Source organism: Saccopteryx bilineata, chromosome X, assembly GCF_036850765.1.
Source record: "Saccopteryx bilineata isolate mSacBil1 chromosome X, mSacBil1_pri_phased_curated, whole genome shotgun sequence".
NCBI lineage: Eukaryota > Metazoa > Chordata > Mammalia > Chiroptera > Emballonuridae > Saccopteryx > Saccopteryx bilineata.
The window spans coordinates 99900130-99921919 of NC_089502.1; the positions used below are offsets into that span (position 1 = coordinate 99900130).

At 54.7% G+C, this 21790-nt stretch overlaps 2 protein-coding genes across 10 annotated transcripts; one reads left to right on the plus strand and one right to left on the minus strand.

Moving 5' to 3' along the window:
- The first annotated feature begins 355 nt into the window (after window positions 1-355).
- Window positions 356-17993, plus strand: CCDC120 (coiled-coil domain containing 120). Of its 9 annotated transcripts, XM_066249013.1 has the most exons (11): window positions 356-595; window positions 6920-7082; window positions 10245-10344; window positions 10514-10604; window positions 10749-10882; window positions 11567-11707; window positions 12105-12381; window positions 12736-12798; window positions 13032-13206; window positions 13338-13436; window positions 15489-17993. In XM_066249013.1, exons 4-11 carry the CDS (start codon window positions 10556-10558, stop codon window positions 16423-16425), a joined length of 1875 nt encoding a protein of 624 aa, XP_066105110.1. In that variant the 5' UTR covers window positions 356-595; window positions 6920-7082; window positions 10245-10344; window positions 10514-10555; the 3' UTR covers window positions 16426-17993. The 9 variants fall into 9 exon arrangements, with proteins under 9 accessions (XP_066105110.1, XP_066105114.1, XP_066105116.1 ...); XM_066249017.1 differs by lacking the exon at window positions 6920-7082 and having other exon boundaries at window positions 513-595; window positions 10245-10391; XM_066249019.1 differs by lacking the exons at window positions 356-595; window positions 6920-7082 and adding an exon at window positions 7729-7780 and having other exon boundaries at window positions 10245-10391.
- Window positions 17994-18384: 391 nt separating this feature from the next.
- PRAF2 (PRA1 domain family member 2) lies at window positions 18385-21700 on the minus strand. Its single transcript, XM_066249269.1, has 3 exons — window positions 21390-21700; window positions 19702-19919; window positions 18385-19301 (listed from the first exon to the last, which is right to left on the minus strand). The coding sequence occupies exons 1-3, from the start codon at window positions 21566-21568 to the stop codon at window positions 19162-19164; spliced, it is 537 nt and encodes a 178-aa protein (XP_066105366.1). The 5' UTR covers window positions 21569-21700; the 3' UTR covers window positions 18385-19161.
- Between the last annotated feature and the right edge of the window lie 90 nt (window positions 21701-21790).

Genomic DNA, 21790 nt, shown 5'->3' on the forward strand with positions numbered 1-21790 from the left:
ACAATGATGATGAAGGGTGCTGTGGGGTGCAGTTGGGGGAGTTTAGAGTAGTGGTGATGGCTGAATGAAGGTAGTTTGAACTACTGCTTGGTGTTCCGTTAGGGGGTGACGGAATGAGGGGCGCCACTCTGATCACCGAGAAGGCGTGGCTAGAGAGAAGAAAGCTCAGCCGCCCTCGAGAAACCGTTTGCGCACGCGCTCGCAGCTTGTTCGCTCCTGGCGCTCTTCGGGTTCGAAGACCCAAACTGGCGCCTGCGCACTTGGTCGCCGCCGCTGCTGTGGTCTCGCGCCCCGCCCCCTGGCAGCCCCCCCGAGCCCCCACCGCAGGCTGGAGCTCAGCACCGGCGGTGCCGCTGGGAGCAGGCGGGTCCGAGTTGCCCGTGCGGGGCCGGGACCCACCGCCCGCGTCGGAGTCGGCGCTGCTGTCTGACCCTCCCCGCACCCCCCATCTGGCCCCCACGGCTCCCAGTGGCGTGACCGAACGCGGCCCACCGCAGGGCACAGAAGGGGAGCGGGCAGCAGCCCAGGGACAGCAGGGGGGCGGCGAGGAAGGGGCGCCCCATCGCCTTTCCCGGCCGCGGGGCGAGGACACTGGGTGAGTAACACCCGCCCGGGGAGGAAGGGAGGAGACTGGGCGGGGTGAGGGCCTGGACTCCGAAGGGCTCGGTACCTGCGCGCGCAACGCCGACCTCTGACGCCGTGGTATTCCTCTCGACCCCCGGCGAACTGACTACACCTTTATTTAATGTCGAAGCCGTGTCGGTCTTGACCACAAGACCTCCGGGCTGACCCTGACCTAGCCATATTCTGGCCCGGCGTCATCCTCAGCCCCTGTTTTGTCCCCCTAAACTTAGTCCTGACCCCATGCCCCGTACAGTTCTGCTCTCAGGATCTTGGCCTGACCCCAGGTCCTTGTTTGACCCTGTTCCATCTCTGAAGCTCATCATGCCTTGTCTTGATCACCCCAGTTTCTGTCCTGCTGCTTGACCTGTTTCCAAACTCTTACCAAGTTTCTGAACCCCTTCCAGCCCGATCCTGTCCCCCTATCCCCAGTCTGATCCGTGTCTGTCCAGATTCCCGACCTCTGACTTATGTACTTTTCCCCACTCTGTACCATTCTCTTGGTCCCTCTCTTGACTCCTGCTCTCCACCCTGGCTAACCACCTGTAGACTACTAGCCTTCTGTCTCTTTCCCTATCCCTGCCCCCAACCCTGTGCTGTCCCCCCCATCTTCTTTTTTTTTTCAGAGACAGAGAAACAGAGAGTCAGAGAGTCAGAGAGAGGGATAGATAGGGACAGCCAGACAGGAACAGAGAGAGATGAGAAGCATCAATCATTAGTTTTTCGTTGCAACACCTTAGTTGTTCATTGATTGCTCTCATATGTGCCTTGACCGCGGGCCTTCAGCAGACCGAGTAACCCCTTGCTCGGGCCAGCGCCCTTGGGTCCAAACTGGTGAGCTTTGCTCAAACCAGATGAGCCCGCACTCAAGCTGGCGACTTCGGGGTCTCGGACCTGGGTCCTCTATGTCCCAGTCCGACACTCTATCCACTGCCCCACCGCCTGGTCAGGCTCCCCCTGTCTTCTCTTGTCCCATCACTGTCCTCATTCCTATCCTCATTCTGCCCCAGTCTCTTCCTGTTCCTTACCTCCATCTAGCACCTGCCCTTTGCCCTGTCTTTTCCTTTGACCACTGTCTTGGCCTGTCAATCTTATCTTCTGATTACTGTTCTATACTGACCCTGACCTCTGCTCTGCTCTTTTATCCCCTGCTGCCCCCTTCTTGTACCTCTAACCCTTGTTCTGAACCTCACTTCATCACATATCCTGACCAGTGTCCTGGCTCCTCTGTCCAGCCTAACCTGCATCCTACAATGACTCTGATTTTTTTCTGTCCCCTGTATTCCTTCCTCTCCTGTCCCAACCCCAGGCCCCTGTTCTACCCCTTAGCATGCCCCACTACCATCGTGTTGAAATCTTCCTCCTTCCTAACATCCACTTTCCATCTTGGAGCCAGAAAGACACGGGTCCCATTGTACCCTGTTCTGAACTTGGAGGTTCCACTGTTTCTATTGTTTCTGAAGTTCATCCCAAATGCTTCTCTTAGCACGAGCAAGAAAAAGCAGCTCTGTGGGCCTCTTGTGGCTGAAGTGGTTTTTATATGTAATTTCCCCCACCCCCACTCAGTGATCTCACAGAGTTCGCATTTATCACCCTGCCCTAGGAGGGCATAGAACTGTTCCTGTGCTTCCCAGCCTCCCCAACAGTGGAAGAATACCCTAAATTATTCAGTGACTCTCTGGGAGTCTGGGAGGTCTGGTTCATATTTCCAGCCTTGCTAGGTTGAGAGCTGCCCCCTGGGTGAGGACTGAGCAAATATGTGGGGGTGGGAGCCTCAAGGGTATATGTGACTTTTCTAGGTCATGTCATCCCCATCTTTTGGTCTTGACCCCGTATTCATGATCCCTGCTTTCCCGGTCTGGAAACAGCCCATTCTAGGCCAGAGACTTTAGGGCTTGGTAAGGGTGGGGTGGGGCAGGGGCTTATCTCCCTTCCCTCAGCAGCAAGTGTAAAAATGTTGGTGCTAAGTCCATCCAACTTGTGTGGGGCAGTTCTGGGGGGGATCAGTCACTGGGTGTTAGAATCAAGCCCCTCCAGTAGTAGCAATAACAACCACAACAACAGCGTTTCCCTGTTGTCTGAGTCTCCTTGCTTCTGAGGATAATCAGCGAGTTTGGATAGTGGGGAGGTAATGTGTTATTCAATTATGTTTAAAATTTTTTTTTAGGTTTTACTTATTGATTTTTAGAGAGAGAGAGAAAGGGGGACGGAGTGGGAAGCATCAACTCATAGTAGTTGCTTCTCATATGTGCCTCGATCGGGCAAGCCCAGGGTTTTGAACCAGTGACCCTCAGCATTCCAGGTCAAAGCCCTATCCACTGTGCCACCACAGATCAGGCTCAATTATGTTTTGTTCTTGCATTTTTTTATAGACAGTAGTAAGACTTTGAGGAATGAGATACCATACCCATCTCATTTACCTAAAATATTTATCCTAACCTATTAATAACAACACATGTATCCCTCACTGTCCTAAATTTATTTGGTTCCTGAGATCTGAGAGGAAAAGTTCAGTTAGTTGAGACAGTAAAAGACCCTAAGTTATCTAAAGGGATTTAGGTTTTGCATTTTATATATATATATTTTTTTCTTTCTTTTTTTTATGCCAGCTCTTTTGTTTTTCCTCTCTGTCACATGGATCGGTGGTATGTTGATAAACTGACTGTTAAAAAACAAATGTTTGTGCATTTTACATAGTGAGTAGGAAGAGGACAAGTAATAAGGATAATGACTCTTAACTCAAAAACCTATTTAAATATTTTCATTTTCTTGAGCTCCAGTGGCAAGAATTGAGATAGTAAGGGTACTGTGTTATGTAAATATATTTGGTTTCTGTGTTGTTTTTGTTTGTGTGTGTGTGTGTGTGTGTGTGACAGAGAGAGTCAGAGAGAGGGACAGACAGGGACAGACAGACAGGAAGGGAGAGAGATGGGAAGCATCAATTCTTTGTTGTAGCACCTTAGTTGTTCATTGATTGCTTTCTCATATGTGCCTTGACTGTGGGGCTACAACAGACCGAGTGACCCTTGCTCAAACCAGAGACCTTGGGCTCAAGCTGGTGAGCTTTGCTCAAACCAGATGAGCCTGTGCTCTAGCCGGGCGACCTTGGAGTTTTGAACCAGGGTCCTCTGCATCCTAGTCCAATGCTCTGTTCACTGCGTCACCGCCTGGTCTGTTTTTGTTTTTGTTTTGTTTTTTTTTTTAAGAGGAAGGGAGATAATGAGACAAATTCCTGCATGCACCCTGACTGGGATCTACCGGGCAAACCCCGCATGGGGTCAGTGATGCTCAAACCAGTCTAGCCACTGGCTTCGGGAGGGGAGGGAGGAGAAAAGGAGGCGAGAGATGGAGAGAGAAGCATGTGGTCGCTTCTCTTGTGTGACCTGAACGGGAATCGAACCCAGGATGTCTATACGCTGGTTCCATGCTCTATTCACTGAGCAACTTAGTCAGGACTGGTTCCTGTGTTTTTGATGTTGAGTAAGGAGAGGTTGGATAATGAGGGAAAAGCAGCTGTTTCAAATATGTCTGGTTCGGCAAGTAGGGAGGGTTCCAGGTTTGTGGAGCAAGGGTTTTGAGGCTGAGGGATACCAGCTGGGTCTCAGAAATTCACCTGAATATATTTAGTTCCTAATTTTGATAGTGAGAGTTCGGACAAGTTATTTGAGGAAAAACAGAAAACAGCTGTTTCAAATTTATCAGGTGAGACTGAAGGATACCAGCTCTGTCTCATATGTATACACATGTACATATTTTGATTCCTGACTTTGGATTGGGAAGAATACTTGTAATTGTGACAGCCAGTACATATTGAGCACTTAGCTCAGGCCAGGCACTACCATAAGTAAGTTTTAAATCAGGGGTCCCCAAACTTTTTACACAGGGGACCAGTTCACTGTCCCTCAGACCGTTGGAGGGCCAGACTATAAAAAAAAAAACTATGAACAAATCCCTATGCACACTGCACATATCTTATTTTAAAGTAAAAAAACAAAATGGGAACAAATACAATATTTAAAATAAAAAACAAGTAATTTTTTTTTTCATTTTTTCTGAAGCTGGAAACAGGGAGAGACAGTCAGACAGACTCCCGCATGCGCCCGACCGGGATCTACCCGGCACGCCCACCAGGGGGCGATGCTCTGCCCACCAGGGGGCGATGCTCTGCCCATCCTGGGCGTCGCCATGTTGCGACCAGAGCCACTCTAGCGCCTGAGGCAGAGGCCACAGAGCCATCCCCAGCACCCGGGCCATCTTTGCTCCAATGGAGCCTTGGCTGCGGGAGGGGAAGACAGAGACAGAGAGGAAAGCAAGCGCGGCGGAGGGGTGGAGAAGCAAATGGGTGCTTCTCCTGTGTGCCCTGGCCGTGAATCGAACCCGGGTCCTCCGCACGCTAGGCCGATGCTCTACTGCTGAGCCAACCGGCCAGGGCAAAAACAAGTAAATTTAAATCAACAAACTGACCAGTATTTCAATGGGAACTATGGGCCTGCTTTTGGCTAATGAGATGGTCAATATCCAGTTCCATATTTGTCACTGCTAGCCGTAACAAATGATATGACGCACTTCCGGAGTCGTGAGGCGTGCGTTCCGCAGCACTGGAAGTAGTACTGTACGTAAGCAACGCCGTGCTTTGTGATGCATCCTATGCTCCTCTCACTGACCACCAATGAAAGAGGTGCCCCTTCCGGAAGTGCGGCGGGGGCCGGATAAATGGCCTCAGGGGGCCGCATGTGGCCCGCGGGCCGTAGTTTGGGGACCCCTGCTTTAAATGCTTTAAGTGTGTTAACTCATGTCATGCTCACAACAACCCTGTGAGGTACATATGGTCATAATCACCCCGATTTTACAGATGAGGATACTGAGGCCAGAGAAGTTAAGGGACTTGTTCAAGCAGTCACACAGCCAATGAGTGGCGAGCTGGGTTCAACCCTGGACCCACCACTAGCGACCCCTCCATGAGGCCACCTGAGGCTCAAGTCCCAGCCGCAGTGGGGCTTCCAGGTTGGCCCGCTTCCAGGCTGTTAAAAGTTGTGGACTAGGGAGATGATGTGTCTGTGTGACTCTGCCTGGCCCAAGAGGCCGAGTGACCTTCTCTCTCCTCTGTACTCCTGCACCAGCCCATCTCTGCGTGCGGTTATTATTGTTGTTACTGACAGTAATGACATGGTGTGAGTAACCTTGCGCTGTGAAATGCCTTCTAAAGTGGCTTTGGCCTCTCTTGGCTCTGTAAGCACCAGTTAGTCATTTTTTTTTTATATATATATTTTTTTTACAGAGACAGAGAGTGAGTCAGAGAGAGGGATAGACAGGGACAGACAGACAGTAACAGAGAGAGATGAGAAGCATCAATCATTAGTTTTTCATTACGCGTTGCAACACCTTAGTTGTTCATTGATTGCTTTCTCATATGTGCCTTGACCGCGGGCCTTCAGCAGGCTGAGCAACCCCTTGCTGGAGCCAGCGACCTTGGGTCCAAGCTGGTGAGCCTTGCTCAAACCAGATGAGCCCGCACTCAAGCTGGCGACCTCGGGGTCTCGAACCTGGGTCCTTCCGCATCCCAGTCCGACGCTCTATCCACTGCGCCACCACCAGGTCAGGCCAGTTAGTCATTTTTCAAATGAGCATACCTAAGCCTTCAGACTCAGTCTGCATTGCCAGCTAGATACCCTTGTTCCTCTCATGTATGATTCTGTAAACATCCCTCTTCTCAACATCCTTGGTGTCCCACAAGAGGTGGGAGAGGCCATGGCTGAGAGGACATTCCCCACCAACACCCAGCTGCCCATCTTCTGTCTGCTGCCTCCACCAGCCCTAGGCAGTGTGGGGCGCGGGGTGGGGGAAGAAGGGGGTGATGAAAGGGACCTTTGTGCTCCGTGCAGGAAATCTCATACCCAGGAAGAAAGGTGGGCAGGGTGGCAGGAGGCATGTCTATGGAGTGTTGCTGATTCCGAGGGAGCTTCTCTCCAGGCTTGGCCTACTTGCCAAGCAGGCGGGGAATTTGCCTCCCTCTGACCTTTCACGTCGCAGTGTGGACTGCTGCAGGGGCCTGGGCTCAGCTTGGGCCCTGAGGTCACGATGCAGATGGCTCTGAGTGGAGCGCAGAATGTGTGTTGTGTGCTGGTACAGACCCAGAGCCCAGGTGCTGGTGTGCGGGAAACAGTATATTGTAGGGACTCGAGCCCTCAATTTCCTTGACTCTTGGCAAGAAATGCCCAAGGGGGAAGAATGGGAGTGGGGAGCCCAGTATGGACGTGAAGCAGCTTGAGTCCTCTTTCTCACTCCTCCTCCCTTGCAGGAGTAGCCTCTGTCAGCCTCCAACCCAGGGCCCAGCCCCCCAAGATCTGATTTAGCCTGCTCTATGCCTCGGTGATCAGAACCAGGCCTTTTCACCTCTCCGAGCCCCGGCTTCCACATCGACAGACTGACTATGAGGAGCTTGGTCTGTGCCGTCCACGCAGGTTTGTAGGGACCGAGAGGGATTAAACCACATGCATGTTTGGTCCATTTGCTGAGATGACTTCTCCGGGAGCTGCAGAAGGTGGTTGGGTTTTGAGACCTGGTCTCTCCTTAGAAAAGTTGACCTCTGTCCCCAGTTGGAAAACTATTACCTCAGTGAGGGTAGGAATTACTCTAAGACCTTCTCACACCTCTGCCTTGCCCTGGGGACAAAGGATAGGGACCTCAGGAATGCAGACTGATAAGAGATATACAGCACACACTAACTTACACCGGTCCTCCAGGGTACTTAGCCCCTCCCCAGACTTTCATCCCCCAGCTCCCAGGTAGACCCTGGGCTGGGCAGGGTCTGATCTGGGAACTTGGGCAGCGCCAGAGGCAGCCGCCACTTCCATCACTCATAACCCTTCTTCCACAGTTCTCTGCTGGGTGTGTGGGTGAGGGGGGCGGTCCAGACTCTCTTCTCAGCCACACTGGACACCCTGAGGCTACCTAACCCTGAGACTGCCTCTAAAGGTGGCCCGAGCCTGGGTGGCAGGCAGGGCAGGCAAGGGTTAAAAGGTGTGGGCCGGCCCAGTCCCTGGCCAGGTAGGCTGGGCCATTGCCTAGTGGGAGGTGGCCTAGGCGTCTGCCTCACACTCTCTGCTCACTGCCACTACCAGCTGGAGCCAGGCCTGGTGGAGACTACTATTTTTTTCAGGTACCTGAGGCCACCCCACAGTACCTATCTGGTATTGGTGAGCACCTGGGAACATGGGCCCACAGGTTGGGGAGAGGAGCGTGTGGGGTGTACTAGTGTACCTGAGGGAAAGAGCCAGATCTGTGCAAGAGGACAGCAAGGAAGGAGCGCCTGAGGAGATGGGTGAAGCCCAAAATGTCCAACTTCCTTTCTTGGCATGAAGCTGATCCCTTGCCGGAAATGGAGGAAGGGAAGGGATCAGGGAGGAGAGAAGCCAGAATCTCCCTTCTCCACTCCCCCCACTTCCTCTTCCCCCTTTCTTCCCTGTGGGAGTAGCCTCTGCCTTCCTCGACCTGGGGCCCAGGCTCTCAGGAAAGCCCAGATTAGGGGACCGAGAGCCTGCCTGCCTGCACTCCCCAACGTCTGTCCACCTAAAGTGGGGCGGGGGGCTCTTAGGGCAGTGGGAACAGTCTAGACACTGGGAATTTGTATTTTCTATGGTGGCAGGATGTGGAAATGGGGGTACCAGCGAAGGTGTTGGGGTGCTACCCAGGTGAGGTGTCTTGGTTGTAAACAGTCATTATAGCCAGGAATTTCTTGGTTGTGGTGTCAGAAGGGCAGACCTGAAAAACCTGCTGGGCCCGCCTCTGGGTGTGGGAGCGCTCTCTGCAGCTCTCCTGTGCAGCCCATCCTGGGACAGCATGGCACAGGGCCACCCGTGGGGAAACCCAGGGGCTGGTCTGGGAGGGGATTAGGGAAGGGACTGCTGGGATCCCCTTCTCATCGTCTCTGGGCGGGCACCTGGCAGCCCCAGGCCCCAAGGGCCAGCATGCAGAGGCATTGGTTCGGGAACCAGGTGTGGGGGTGTGGGGCGTGGACCTGTGTCTAGCCTGCCCAGTGACCCCATGACTCAGGCCCTAGCTATGTTCCCAAGGTCAGGCTGACAGGGCGGAGTCAGGGTTCCTTTCTGGACCCCTTGTTGACTTCTAAGATGCCATGAGTTCCCAGGGAAGGAAGGCTCGAGGCAGCTTAGTATCAAATGTAGGACCAGTCCTGGTGAACGGGCCCACTGGGGAGGAGTAGAGGCTCCTGTTGGAGTAGAGGAAGGTTTAGGGAGCTCTGAGAGAGTTCCTTAAACCCAAACGGAGGCAGGGGTGGAAGGACCCCCTAGAAGCAAAGGGCAGAGGAGGCTGAGCTGGGACCTTAAGGAAACCCCACTGTGCTGGGCAGTGCCAGACCTCGGAGGACGGGCATGTGAGCACCTCTGCACAGCACACGCTGCCGCCTGGGTAAGCAGAAGGGCTTTCGGTACTGATCCCTGCCCCTGCTGTTGAGGACAGGGAACCATGGGAGGAGTACAGACCCTAAGGGGCAGGTAGGAGGACTGCCAAGGAACTGGCGGCGCCATATTAGTAACTTGGCCACATCTCCCAATGGACAGATGGGGAAGGGGCTCGAACCCACACCACCTCAGTTTGGGTTTTCTCCACACCCGCCCAGCATGTCCTAACAAGCTTGCAAGTTTGAGATAGGTGGCGATGGGACCTCTGTGGCCTCATGAGGCCCTCCCAGCCGCCTACCACTGAGGTCAGGTCAAGTATTGGCAGGTGATGTCACCTGGCTGCCCAGCTGGGGACTGTGCAGGATGTGGGAGGGAGAGAGCAAACTCCAGAGGACGGGATGAGGATAGATCGGGCAGCCAGCCAAAGCTGCCTGCATGGTCAGCCAGGGCAGCTTGGGGAAGAGAAAGAGGCAGGAGGCAGTTGGCTTGTTACCTGCAGTTGTGGACTTTACTGACCACAGTCTCAGCAAGGGGACTTCCCTGTGCTGGGTGGTGCGGGACAGGCTGGGTTGGGCAGAGCAGCTGGAGGGGTTCTGGAGCCAAGTGGACATTCTCCTGGCTACGCTATAGCTGCAGGATAGAGTTGGGACAAGTAGCAACACACTAGGGCTTGACCCCTGCATCAGCTGCTTTGTCATTCTTTCCCTCACGCAGCAGACATTCACTGAGCACTTGCTTTGCACACAGAATTGTTCTAAGTGCCAGAGACTGATGAAAAAAGGAGAGACGTGTCCTGTCCTCGTGAATGTATGAGGAAGGTAGTCTTGTTGGACAGCAGTTGTGAGGCGACGTTTAAGTCCCAAAGTCTCACCTAGTGAGAGGTGAAAAGAGCACTTCAGACAGCAGTCACAGCTGGGCAAAGACCCTGAGGTCAGATGGACTGTGAGCTTATGAGGAATTGGTGGGGTTGGAGCACCTCTAGTGATGGAGAGTGTTGGACAAAAGGGGCGGGCTTGGGGCAAGTTATTTCACCTCTGTGTGTCTTACTCTCATCATCTAGGAGTAACGATAATCACAGAACTGCCATCATAAGGTGGCTGTAAAGATTAAAGGTGCCATGTAAGATTCCAGGCACCCAGGTGCTTAATAAATGCCCCACTGTTATAGTTGGTTGAATCTGTGACATTAATTCTCCCTCCCCAGGTGAGACTCCAGGCTGTGGCCCATGGGCCTCTGAGGAGGCATTATAAGTCCGTCCAGCTCACCACTTGCTGTGCTCCCACTCAATGGGAAGGGGACCAAGGTACCAGGGCCAAGTGGAGGCCAGACATTGATACCGATTCTGAGAGGGCAAGTCAAGCAGGCGGGTGGGGTCAAGGTACCCCTTCGTCCCGGGGTGTGGGGAGCTGGGTGGGGCGGGGTTGGGGGACCACACATGTGCTTCCGTAATGGCTCCCATGATTCACCGCCAGGCCTTGTCCCACCATAAGCCACGGCCTCTCGACGGTACCGGGATGGAAGTCAAAGGTCAGCTGATTAGCTCTCCCACTTTCAATGCCTCAGGTCAGTGTCTGGTTCCCTTCCTGCTGCCTCCTCCCCTGCTCTGAGTCACCACCTGCCTGCCTACAGGGGGAGGGTTGGTCCCTGGCCGCACAGGATGCAGGGTGCCATGGCTGCCCCGCTGATCTTTGCTCCCTCTGTGTCCAGCTGCCCTGTTCGGAGAGGCTGCCCCCCAGGTGAAGTCAGAGCGTCTGAGGGGACTGCTCGACCGGCAACGGGCTCTGCAGGAGGCCCTGAGCCTGAAACTTCAGGAGCTACGCAAAGTGTGCCTCCAAGAGGCGGTGAGGGCCTGACCCTAAGTGCGTGGGATGGGGGTGAGGAGCTGGGGCACCTAGGTAGGCAGACTGGGGTGGCCACTGCTGAGCCACTTGTCTGAGCTGCAAATTCTCTGTCACCATATGGCTCCTCAAAGCTCAGCTTAGATATCTTAGAATCAATAAAATATGGCAATGGAGGCCTGCCCCAACCCCCTACCATCAACAATTTGAAGTCCAAAAAATTTCACAAAGCAATTGTTATTTCCAAAATTTGGCAGTAAAACCTGGCCTAAACTGACCTGGGGCGATTTATACTGTTGATTTACCCCTCTTGGTGTGAATGTCCGCAGAGTTTGACAAAAATAATGCAGTTCAGAACATACAGCACAGGCCCTGAAGGAATGTTTTATAATATGCAGTATATAGACTGTCATCTTCATAAAAATTCAGAAATTCTGGATTTCAGAGCAAGTCTCCCCACCTCCCATGCTCAGTGCCTGGGATTTGGGCCATCAAGGGGCTGAGGTCCAGGCAGCGCACTCCTAGTAGATAATTGGGAGGAGGAAGAGAATGAACAGGCCTGCAATACCAAGCAGGACTGAGCTCCTAGTAGGACTTCTGTAGCTTCTGGAGTCATAACTGCTTTTCCCCATCCCCTCAACTAACCCTTGCTAGTCTCTGACTCCTGCCGGCACCTCCCCCCCCCAGGAGCTAACTGGCCAACTGCCCCCCGAGTGCCCGCTGGAGCCTGGTGAACGGCCCCAGTTGGTCCGCCGGCGGCCCCCTGCAGCCCGAGCCTACCCTCCACCGGCCCTCAACCCAGCACACCACTCCTTGTGCCCTGCTGAGGTGAGCAGATGGTCGGGGAGAACAGGCATGCAATACTGAGCAGGACGGGTGGGCCAGATACAGAAGAGGAGGACTCTGGAGGGAGCTGGGCAGAGAGGGGGGTTGCCTCCAGGGGAAGGAAACGCCAAAATGAAAACGGACCAGCCTGAAGGAGGTGGGTTCCTGGTCTGAGAGAAGATGCTGGTCCCTAACTATCAGGTAAAGCCTCTCACCCTCTGGAAGATGAATAGACCTAGAGCCTAATCAAGACAGGCCGTACCCCCGAGATGGAATAAGCTCCACCCCAGGAAGAACAGGCCCTGCCTCCCCTGTCCATGAGCTCTGCCACTGTCTGGTCCCTGTGCTTGGCGTTTTCCAACATTCGTTTCAATCCCATCCTGTCGGGTGGGCCCCACAGGAGCTGGCTCTCGAGGCTCTGGAACGCGAGGTGTCGGTGCAACAGCAGATTGCAGCAGCTGCCCGCCGCCTGGCCTTGGCCCCTGAGCTCAGTGCTGAGCAGCGCAGGCGCCGGCGCCAGGTCCAGGCGGATGCTCTGCGGAGACTGCATGAGCTGGAGGAGCAGCTCCGGGACATCCGGGTCCGCCTTGGCCTTCAGGTGCTCCCACTGCCTACAGGGGCAGTTATCACCACCCAAGGCGTCTGCCTGGGCACGCGCCTCGCTCAGCTTAGCCAAGGTGAGCCAGGCCCCATCACTTCAGCAGTGAAAGCAGGAACGTGGGCATTGGCTAGGGAACGGAGCAGAGGTGGGGTGGGGGAACAGCCAGGGAGAAGCAGGCGGCAGGCAGAACCCAAGGGACCTGAACATTAAGAGGAGTGGTGATAAACTGGGTTCGGGCAAGGGTGAGGCCATTGGGAACTGACCCATAGGCTCCGGGAAAGTTTGGAGCCAAGTGTCTGGTGGTCTGGGAATTCGAGTCAAGGTAGATTCTTGGGGAGGGTCCAGGTGTGGTGGAGACTGGTCAGTGGTGTAAGGAGATAGCTGCAGGCCTGGCACTGATAGACTGGGGTCTCTCCCTTCTTTCCTGTAGAGGATGTAGTTCTGCACTCAGAGAGCAGCTCCCTTTCCGAGTCTGGGGCCAGCCATGATAACGGTGAGGACCCCTTTCCCCAAGCCGCCCGCCCCTTGGTGCTCAGCCCCTCCCTCTCCGGCTTCTCCTTAGCCACGCCCCATCCTCCAGCGGCGCCCCCCTCTTTACTTTCAGTCTGCTCAGCCCTGCCTAGTCCTCTGTCCCTGCCCGCCTCCCGAGCCCCTGCATTTGCTTTGCCCACAACCTCTCTGCTCCCCTCACATTGAATTCTTCCCCACTTCCTCCCTTCCACCCAGAGGAATCTCGTGGCTGCTTCCCTCTGACTGAGCGCCCCTCACCACCCAAGGCCTGGGACCAACTGCGGGCAGTATCTGGGGGCAGCCCTGAGCGGCGAGCCCCATGGAAACCCCCACCGTCAGATCTTTATGGGGACCTGAAGAGCCGACGGAACTCTGTGGCCAGCCCCACCAGGTGAGGACGAGCCCCTTCCCTCCTCTCCCTACAAGCCAGGAGTAGGGTCCTGAGCCTGGGCTGGCAGGAGGGCCTGCTGGTGGGGACGGTCTCTAATGTGGACCCCTCCTTGGGGCTGTCTGTCTCTCTAGCCCCACACGCTCACTGCCCAGGAGTGCTTCCAGTTTTGAGGGGCGAAGTGTGCCTGCCACCCCTGTCCTTACCCGGGGCGCTGGCCCTCAGCTCTGCAAGTAAGGGGATTTGGGGGAGGGGGTTTCAAACTATAAGAGACAGTTTATTTTTTTATTTTTTATTTTTTTGTATTTTTCTGAAGCTGGAAACGGGGAGAGACAGTCAGACAGACTCCCACATGTGCCCGACTGGGATCCACCCGGCACGGCCACCAGGGGCGATGCTCTGCCCCTCCGGGGCGTCGCTCTGCCGCGACCAGAGCCACTCTAGCACCTGGGGCAGAGGCCAAGGAGCCATCCCCAGCGCCTGGGCCATCTTTGCTCCAATGGAGCCTTGGCTGCGGGAGGGGAAGAGAGAGACAGAGAGGAAGGAGGGGGTGGTGGAGAAGCAAATGGGCGCCTCTGCTATGTGCCCTGGCTGGGAATCGAACCCGGGTCCCCCGCACGCCAGGCCGACGCTCTACTGCTGAGCCAACCGGCCAGGGCCGAGACAGTTTATTTCAAAAGTCACAGAAGGCCTGATCTGTGGTGGTACAATGGGTAAAGCGTTGACCTGGAATGCTGAGGTCGCCAGTTCAAAACCCTGGGCTTGCCCGGTCAAGGCACATTTGAGAAGCAACTACTATGAGTAGATGCTTTCTGCTCCTTCCTCACCCCTTCTTGCTCTCTCTCCTCTCTCTAAAAATCAATAAATTAAAAAAGATTAAAGAAAACATAGAAAGTCACAGAAGGCCCTGGCCGGTTAGCTCAGTCAGTTAAAAGCCTGGTCCCGAAATGACAAGGTTGCAGGTTCAATACTTGGTCAGGGCACCCAGGAAGCAGCTAGTGAATGCACGACTGAGTGGAACAACAAATGAATGCTTCCCTTCCCCCTCCCCTCTCTCTCCCTCTTTCTCTATAAAAAAAAAAGCCCTGGCTGGATAGCTTTGTTGGTTGGAGTGTCATCCGGGAGCAGAGTTGCCGGTTCAATTTCCCGGTCAGGGCGCACACAGGAGCAGCTGGATGATCCTGTCTCGCTCTCCCTGCCTCTTTCAAAAAAAAAGAAAGAAAGAAAGAAAGAAAGAAAGAAAGAAAGAAAGAAAGAAAGAAAGAAAGAGAAAAAGTCACATGTAGAGTGAGCTGTAGAAGAAATAGGCTCAGGAAACAAGTTACAGAGGCAAAAGAAGGGGCCCTTGGAGCTTAGGAGAGAGAAGGGTGAAGGTAATGCGCCCGCGGGGAAAAGGAACAAGACAGGAAAGGCTCAGGGTGCCCCCGAGAGGGAAGGCCTAGGGGAGCAGCTTGAGGACTCGAGGAGGTAATCATTAGTTCTAACCGGGAGAGCATTACCCCAGGTTGTAGGGACACGTGAGGCTGGGCTTTAAGAGGTGAAGAGGAGTTGCTTGGTAGAGAACAGGGTGGGGATTTGAGGCAATAGCCCCAGTGATTGAGTGTGGGCTTCTCTGTACATTTTGGATGACTTATTTCCCTTCTCTGAATTTTGGTCTCCTCATTTGTGAAATGGGCATAATAATATCTCCCTTTGAAAGATGCCAGGGACATAAGTTCTGGTTAACATGTTCTGAGTATCTACTAGGGATCAGTGCTTTACATGGTATCAACTCAATCATCACAAGATCCCTGTGAGGACGTGCTATTGTTATTTCCATATCATAGATGAGGAAATTGAGGCACAAGGAAGTTAAATGACTTGTTAGTAAACTGAACACCTGGTATTTGAACCCAGACAAGTTTGACTCTAGAGTCTGTCATTTAACCACTGTACTTTACTGCTTAAATACTAAGTGCCTGCTTTTCTCAGGCCATGAACAAAACAAAGTCCTGGTCCTTACGGTACTTACATTCTGTGATGGTGGCTATTGAGATGACAGCTTTGGTTGGTTCACACACACAGGGAGACAGAGAATTCGGGAAAGGCCTTGAATTTGAGGCCAAAGGGTTAGAACCCTATTGTGGAGGAGGCAGGGAGCAATAAGAAGTGCCTTAGCAGTGGATTCTGGGTCCATTTGGGGGATGGGGAAGTGAAGGCTCAGAGAGAGGTATACCAAGGGCACTCAGCTCATCTGCCTGATATTTCTGACCTTCCTCCCATCATCCCCACCTCCACTCTCCTAGACCTGAAGGCCTCCATTCTCGCCAGTGGTCCGGCAGCCAGGACTCCCAAATGGGCTTTCCCCGTGCAGACCCGGCCTCAGACCGCGCCTCGCTCTTCGCCGCTCGCACCCGCCGTAGCAACAGCTCTGAGGCCCTGCTAGTGGACCGGGCAGCTGGGGGGACAGCTGGCTCCCCCCCTGCACCTCTGGCTCCCCCTGCCACTGGGCCCCCAGTCTGCAAAAGCAGTGAGGTGCTGTATGAGCGCCCCCAGCCAGCCCCCGCCTTCTCCTCCCGCACAGCCGGCCCCCCAGACCCTCCCCGGGCTGCCAGGCCAAGCTCAGCTGCCCCTGCTTCCCGCGGGGTCCCCCGACTCCCACCTCTGTGTGGAGACTTCCTCTTGGACTATACCCTGGACCGGGGCCTACCCCGTGGTATGGGTGGGCCAGGCTGGGGGGAGCTGCTGCCTGCAGCTGAGGTCCCAGGACCCTTCTCCCGCCGGGATGGGCTCCTCACCATGTTCCCAGGTCCACCCCCTGTGTATGCAGCTGATGGCAGCAGCCCCCTCCTCCGCAGCAAGGACCCCCACACCCGTGCCACCCGCAGCAAGCCCTGTGGCCTGCCTCTGGAGGCAGCAGAGGGGCCAGAGGTGCACCCAAACCCTCTGCTATGGATGCCTCCAGCCACCCGTATCCCTCCGGCTGGCGAGCGCAGTGGCCACAAGAACCTTGCCTTGGAGGGGTTACGGGACTGGTACATCCGGAACTCGGGACTGGCCGCGGGGCCCCAGCGCCGGCCTGCACTCTCCCACGTGGGCCCGCAACACCCACCCTTCCTCCATGCCCGCTGCTATGAAGTGGGCCAGGCCCTGTATGGGGCCCCCAGCCAGGCACCCCTCCCACACTCGAGGAGTTTCACGGCGCCCCCTGTCTCCAGCAGGTATGGGGGGTGCTTTTACTGATGATGGGCAGGGGTCTCTTGAGGTAGATGGCAAAGGTCTCCAGGCTAAGGGACCAGGGGGTCGTGAAAACTAATGACTTGGACCATGAGAGCTAGCTGCAGCCTTGGCACAGGGTCCCCAGGCCCTGCCTGACATATATTAGTCCGTGGGGTCTTGGAGGGGTATCTTGGGCCCTGGTAGCAGCAGTTCTTCACCAAGCTGTAGGAGAATTTTAATATTTAACAACCAGTGCATGTCAGCTAAAAATGGACCTTGGAACCAGGGTGCTGGGAGGAAGGGACATCCTGTGCCCTCGCCTTTCTCTTCCTCTTTTCACCACACCCCACACTTGTGAGACTCAAGGTGCTGTCCTGTGCTGCCCTCCGCCTCTTTAACAAGCCTCTTTTCCTCTCTTTCTGTGTCTTGTACGTCTTCTCCTCTCCTCTCTCTCTCCCCATCCTGTCCTCCGGATTCCTGCTACCCCTTCTAAAGATACTACGCGGACTTCCTGTACCCCCCGGAGCTGAGCGCTCGGTTAAGTGACCTGACGCTAGAGGGGGAGCAGTCCTCCAGTTCTGATTCTCAAACCCCGGGGACATTGGTTTGACCCCTTCTGATATGCCCCTTGTTGGCCTGGGCATGACTTCAGACTGGGGAGCACACAGCTGACCTCGCTGAGGCCTGGGGTGTGGTTGCTCTTGGTCCTGGGGGGAGGGTGCCAACCTGATCTTCCAAGGCCTCCGGCTCCGTGGGTCCATGAAGGTATCTGACACCCTGCTTCTCCTCTCATATTGTGCTGGGAACTGCGGGCCCCCAGTCAGCTTAAAAGCGGGGGGATGACGTAATGGGGGCTCCAAGCTCCCTCCTCCATTTCTGTTTACAGTTGTGATTTAGGTTTTCACTGTCTTTACCCAATACTAGATGTTTTATAAAAGGGAAACTGTGATCTTATCTGGTTGGGTTCATTCCTGTCCCATGCCCAGCCTATTCCATTCAGGAACCCCCTCCACGAAATGGACCATAGAGTCACAGGGCACTGTTTGGGGCTCATGGGGGTTCTGGTGTGAACAGAACTCCCTGGCATCCCTTCCCACCCACCAGGCTGGTTCTTGGGGAGGTGAGCTCTCTGTACACATTTGGAAGGACTAAAATCTGGGTCAGGGCTTGAGTTCACTTTCCCACCACAGGGGTGCCAGAAGGAGCCCCAGTCCCTCTGCCTGCCTGCCAGCTTCCTCTGCCCCCAGGGTGAGATGGCCCAGCCTCCACCCTGACCACCCCCACTCTGGAGGCCCCACAGGAGGGCCCAAGGACAGCCATGGGGCGTGTCCTGGGATGCTGCTGTGGTGGAACCTGCCCTCCAGTAAAATCCTCAGGTGATGATACCTAGCCACAGGCCGCATCACATCTTCCACCCACCACTTTTTAAACAGATCTATACAAGCTGTGTTTTCTATACCTGTCTTTCTGGAGCTGGGGGTCCCCATACCCCCTTTAACCTGGTGTTAAACTTTTCTTTTTGTACCAACAAATCTGAACCCAATACAATATCCACACTGGACGGGGATTTCTAGAATAAATGTGTAAACCAACTGATGTGTTGCTCTTTTTCCTGCCTTGCCTTGGGGCCTATACCAATAGTTAAAACCAGACAGTAATGTTTTTAGAACACCATGTTATGAAAAATATAACACAGTGGAAACAGCCTGTGATAATGTTATCTGCTTTGGCTTTGTTTTGTGATGTGGGGCAATTTCTTTGCCTGTGGTCAGATTTCTAGCCAACCCTGAACAAGAGCCCTTACTAATACAAATGATAATGGGAACACTGCATACCCATAACCCCGCTCTGGAGGGAACAAGTTCCCGGAAGGAGAGCTCACTCCTTCAGCCCACATATTTGACAGACCCAATTAGTCTAGCAGAATTGAAAAGCTGGCCACTATGGCCATTGAAATGTACAGACTTTATCCAGGAGGTCAAATTGGCTTGAGCAATGTAACAGCCTTTATTGTTGCAGCAACACTGATATATATGCCTCACTCCAGGTCAAGGCTACCCCTATCCCACCCCATGGTCCTCACTGCTGTGGAACTTTGGGGCTGGGTGGGGGCAGAATCCCTAAGCAGAGCTGGAGGGAGACAAATGGGACTGAAATGTTGGGGTTAATTGGAACCAACAGGTTCAACAGGGTCAGGGTACCTGACTTCCACCTGGAGTGGGGACTGACAACATTTGGGTCCTGGTGTCAAGATTTGGCAATGCCTTAAAAAAAAACTGTTAACACCTTAAAAAAATTTGGCAATGCCTTGATCTGGGTTCAAAGCTGGGGTGTGGTCTCAAAAAGCCTTGGTCTAAGGTTCAAGATTTCAGAATGTCTTGGTCCCATATCCCAGCTTTGGGGCTGACCATGGTAGACAAGTGGGTCCCAGATTGGGGTTGGGGGAGTATCTCTATCCAGTTTGATGTTGGCCATGGATACTTGAGTCTCCAGGCCCCACTTTGGGGCTGGATGTGGATGGCTCTGTGTCCCAAGTTGAAGGCTGGGGAAGACTCTGTTCCCCTAGGTAACAGAAACTTGGTATAAAGTATATAAGGGATATCCCAGTTTTGGATCTGGGGGTGAGGGGCAATACAGATTCCCTGCTTTTTGAACTGGGCAAGAGGCTCCTACTTTAAGGGCTGGGAAAGAACTCTAAATCCTGGTAATGGGTCAGGATGGGGGGGCATTCTCCAGGTCTTGGGTACAGACCCCAGGGCCCTAGGATCCAGCCTCTTGCTCTTGTCCTAGCGCCTCCAGTAGCAGCCCCATTGGTGTTCGCTTGAGACCAATACTCTCGATCTTGTTCTCTAGCTTGTTCTTGAGGTTGCGCAGGCGCAGGGAGGCATGCACCAGAATCACTGTGGGCAATACCAAAAGGAGTGGGGTCAGAGGAATGGGACGTCAGCCTTTAGCCAATGGTGGCACACAGAGGGAAACTAGAGAACAGGCAGGCCAATGGAATGATCAGTGGACAGTACATCTCTGATCCTTAAACTATGGTCGAGTAACGCTTAGTAATGGGCATGGTAACTGGACGTGGCTCTGGAAGGCACTTAATACCGGGAGTGAGGCCTCAAAAGGCTGTATTAAGAAAGGTATTTCTAAAAGAGGGGAGGGAAGGTGCTTTGTAAAGGGGTGTGGCCATGCCCCGCGGGTCTCCCAGTCCCCTCTCCGCCCAGGAACCAGAGCTGGGCGGGCCTGATGCCATGCGCACGCGCTGGCTTTGTTCCCGGCTATCTCAGGGTAGTGGAGACTCACGAAGCACGGGTCCAGCAATGCCGAGCAGGAAGATGCAAGCGCCGCCCGCTGCCCAGAGAACCAGGAGGCCAACGGCAAGTACTGCAGCCAGGCACGCAGTGGGGTGACTGCGGCGGCAGCGGCGCACCGCTGCGCGACTCTCAGCCGCCCACACCAGCGCCCCGAGGGCCACCGCCACTATCAGTGCGCCTAGGAGGGTATGCAGAGGGCTCATGTACCTGTGGGGACAATAGAACTAAGCTAGTCGGCCAATCGGGGAGAGGGCCACCCGGCCTTCAAGCCTCCTAGACCACAGTGCACCCGATCCCAGGATCTAAGAGCTTTGATTCCCTCTCCGGACCCCCGCCTCCAGCCCGGCAAATATTCCTGCCAGCCCAGACTACAACAGTTCCACTCTCCAGGACTTCCGACTGCCCGTGGACTTTCTTTTCGATCTTGCAGCCCCATCTTCCTGAGCCTCACAGGCCCTCCCATCCTTATAGGTTTCTTCCCTGCTCTTTCCTTCTGACCTGACCCCCTCAGGGGCCCTCTCCAGTATTCCACCCTATTCTCCCAAATCCACCCTTCGAGCCCAACCCTTGCTGATTCTTTTTCCAGGCCCTCAGTGTCCACACATTTCCCTCCCCAGGCCCAGGGTCCTTAAAGGAACCCCTTCCAGGCTTTAGGTCCCAGTCTTTTTTTTTTTCTTCACTTTTCTGAAGCTGGAAACAGGGAGAGACAGTCAGTCAGACAGACTCCCGCATGCGCCCGACCAGGATCCACCCCGGCACGCCCACCAGGGGGCAACGCTCTGCCCACCAGGGGGCGATGCTCTGCCCATCTTGGGCGTCGCCATGTTGCGACCAGAGCCACTCTAGCGCCTGAGGCAAAGGCCACAGAGCCATCCCCAGCGCCCGGGCCATCTTTGCTCCAATGGAGCCTTGGCTGCGGGAGGGGAAGAGAGAGACAGAGAGGAAAGCGAGGCGGAGGGGTGGAGAAGCAAATGGGCGCTTCTCCTGTGTGCCCTGGCCGGGAACCGAACCTGGGTCCTCCGCACGCTAGGCCGATAGGTCCCAGTCTTAATTTCCAATCCCGCTCAGGTCCCTCCTCCAGGTTCTCCATCCATGTCAGGTCTCAGGCCTTCTATCCCTGGGGCCTCCCTCTTGGCTCAAGTTCCCCAATAGGTAGGTAACTGCTCCTACTGCGTGACAATCACTCTCCTCTAAGCCCAGATCTTCCACAAGTTCACCCTCCAAACCCTTCCACTCGACTAAAGGGACGTCCCTGTGCCTGCAGTAAGGCCTCCAGAGCCGCCTTAATCCGGCCCCATCACTCACATCGCCCCACCATCCCGACACACTCACGTCCCACTTTCAAGCCCTCCTTATTTTCAGGTGCACCTCCCAGCTCTTTCCCCTTCAGTTCCACATTCTCCATTCTTCCCAGGTATTCCTTTCAGTCCCATTAACCCGCTAGGGCCATCTTCAGCCAGGCTGTAACCGGCCCTAGGCCCTTATAACCAGGTCCCACTCCCTTCAAGTCCCCATTCCCAAGCCCCTTAAACTTTCCATAGCTTCTGAATTTGTCCTTCCGCGCTTTGCAGGAACCCCCCCCCTCCGTTACCCTTCCCGGTTCTCAGAATCCTGAGGGCCCACCCTCCGTGCCCTGTAGGCGTCCCCGGCCAACTGGCGCCTTCCTCCTTCCCTCACCCAGCTAGAGCAAGTCCGAAGCCGAAGAAGACAAGATAGTTGGTTTGGTAGTAGAGGAGATTGTTGATGACGCGGTGGCACCACCGCTGAGGGTCGCATGGATCCGGGGCCGCTAGACGCGCCGACCCCAGAATGAAGTCATCCAGGGCGCGTAGCGGTGGCAGCCGCACCTCCGACATCCTGCGAGTAGATGGTAGCTGGACCAGCCAGGAAAACAACGGGACTACAACACCCGTTACACAGTGCGCCACCGCGGCGGACACCGGGAAATGGAGTCTGAGAGAGGCGGCGGCTACCCTACCCACCCAGGCTAACGGCGCAGGCGCAGCAACACACGTGACCAGAAAAGCAAACGTAAAAAATTGTTAGGCAGCAAGGACTGCCGGGAAATTAAGTATCGG

Coding starts and splice junctions, on each gene's coding strand:
- PRAF2 (XM_066249269.1), bottom strand. CDS start 21,568: ATGTCGGAGGTGCGGCTGCCACCGCTACGCGCCCTGGATGACTTCATT. Junction 19,920..21,389: donor TTCGGACTTGCTCTAGCTGG/GTGAGGGAAGGA, acceptor TTGTCCCCACAG/GTACATGAGCCCTCTGCATA. Junction 19,302..19,701: donor CATTGCTGGACCCGTGCTTC/GTGAGTCTCCAC, acceptor TATTGCCCACAG/TGATTCTGGTGCATGCCTCC.
- CCDC120 (XM_066249021.1), top strand. CDS start 10,556: ATGGAAGTCAAAGGTCAGCTGATTAGCTCTCCCACTTTCAATGCCTCA. Junction 10,883..11,566: donor AAGTGTGCCTCCAAGAGGCG/GTGAGGGCCTGA, acceptor TCCCCCCCCCAG/GAGCTAACTGGCCAACTGCC. Junction 16,404..16,896: donor GCGCCCCCTGTCTCCAGCAG/GTATGGGGGGTG, acceptor CCCCTTCTAAAG/ATACTACGCGGACTTCCTGT.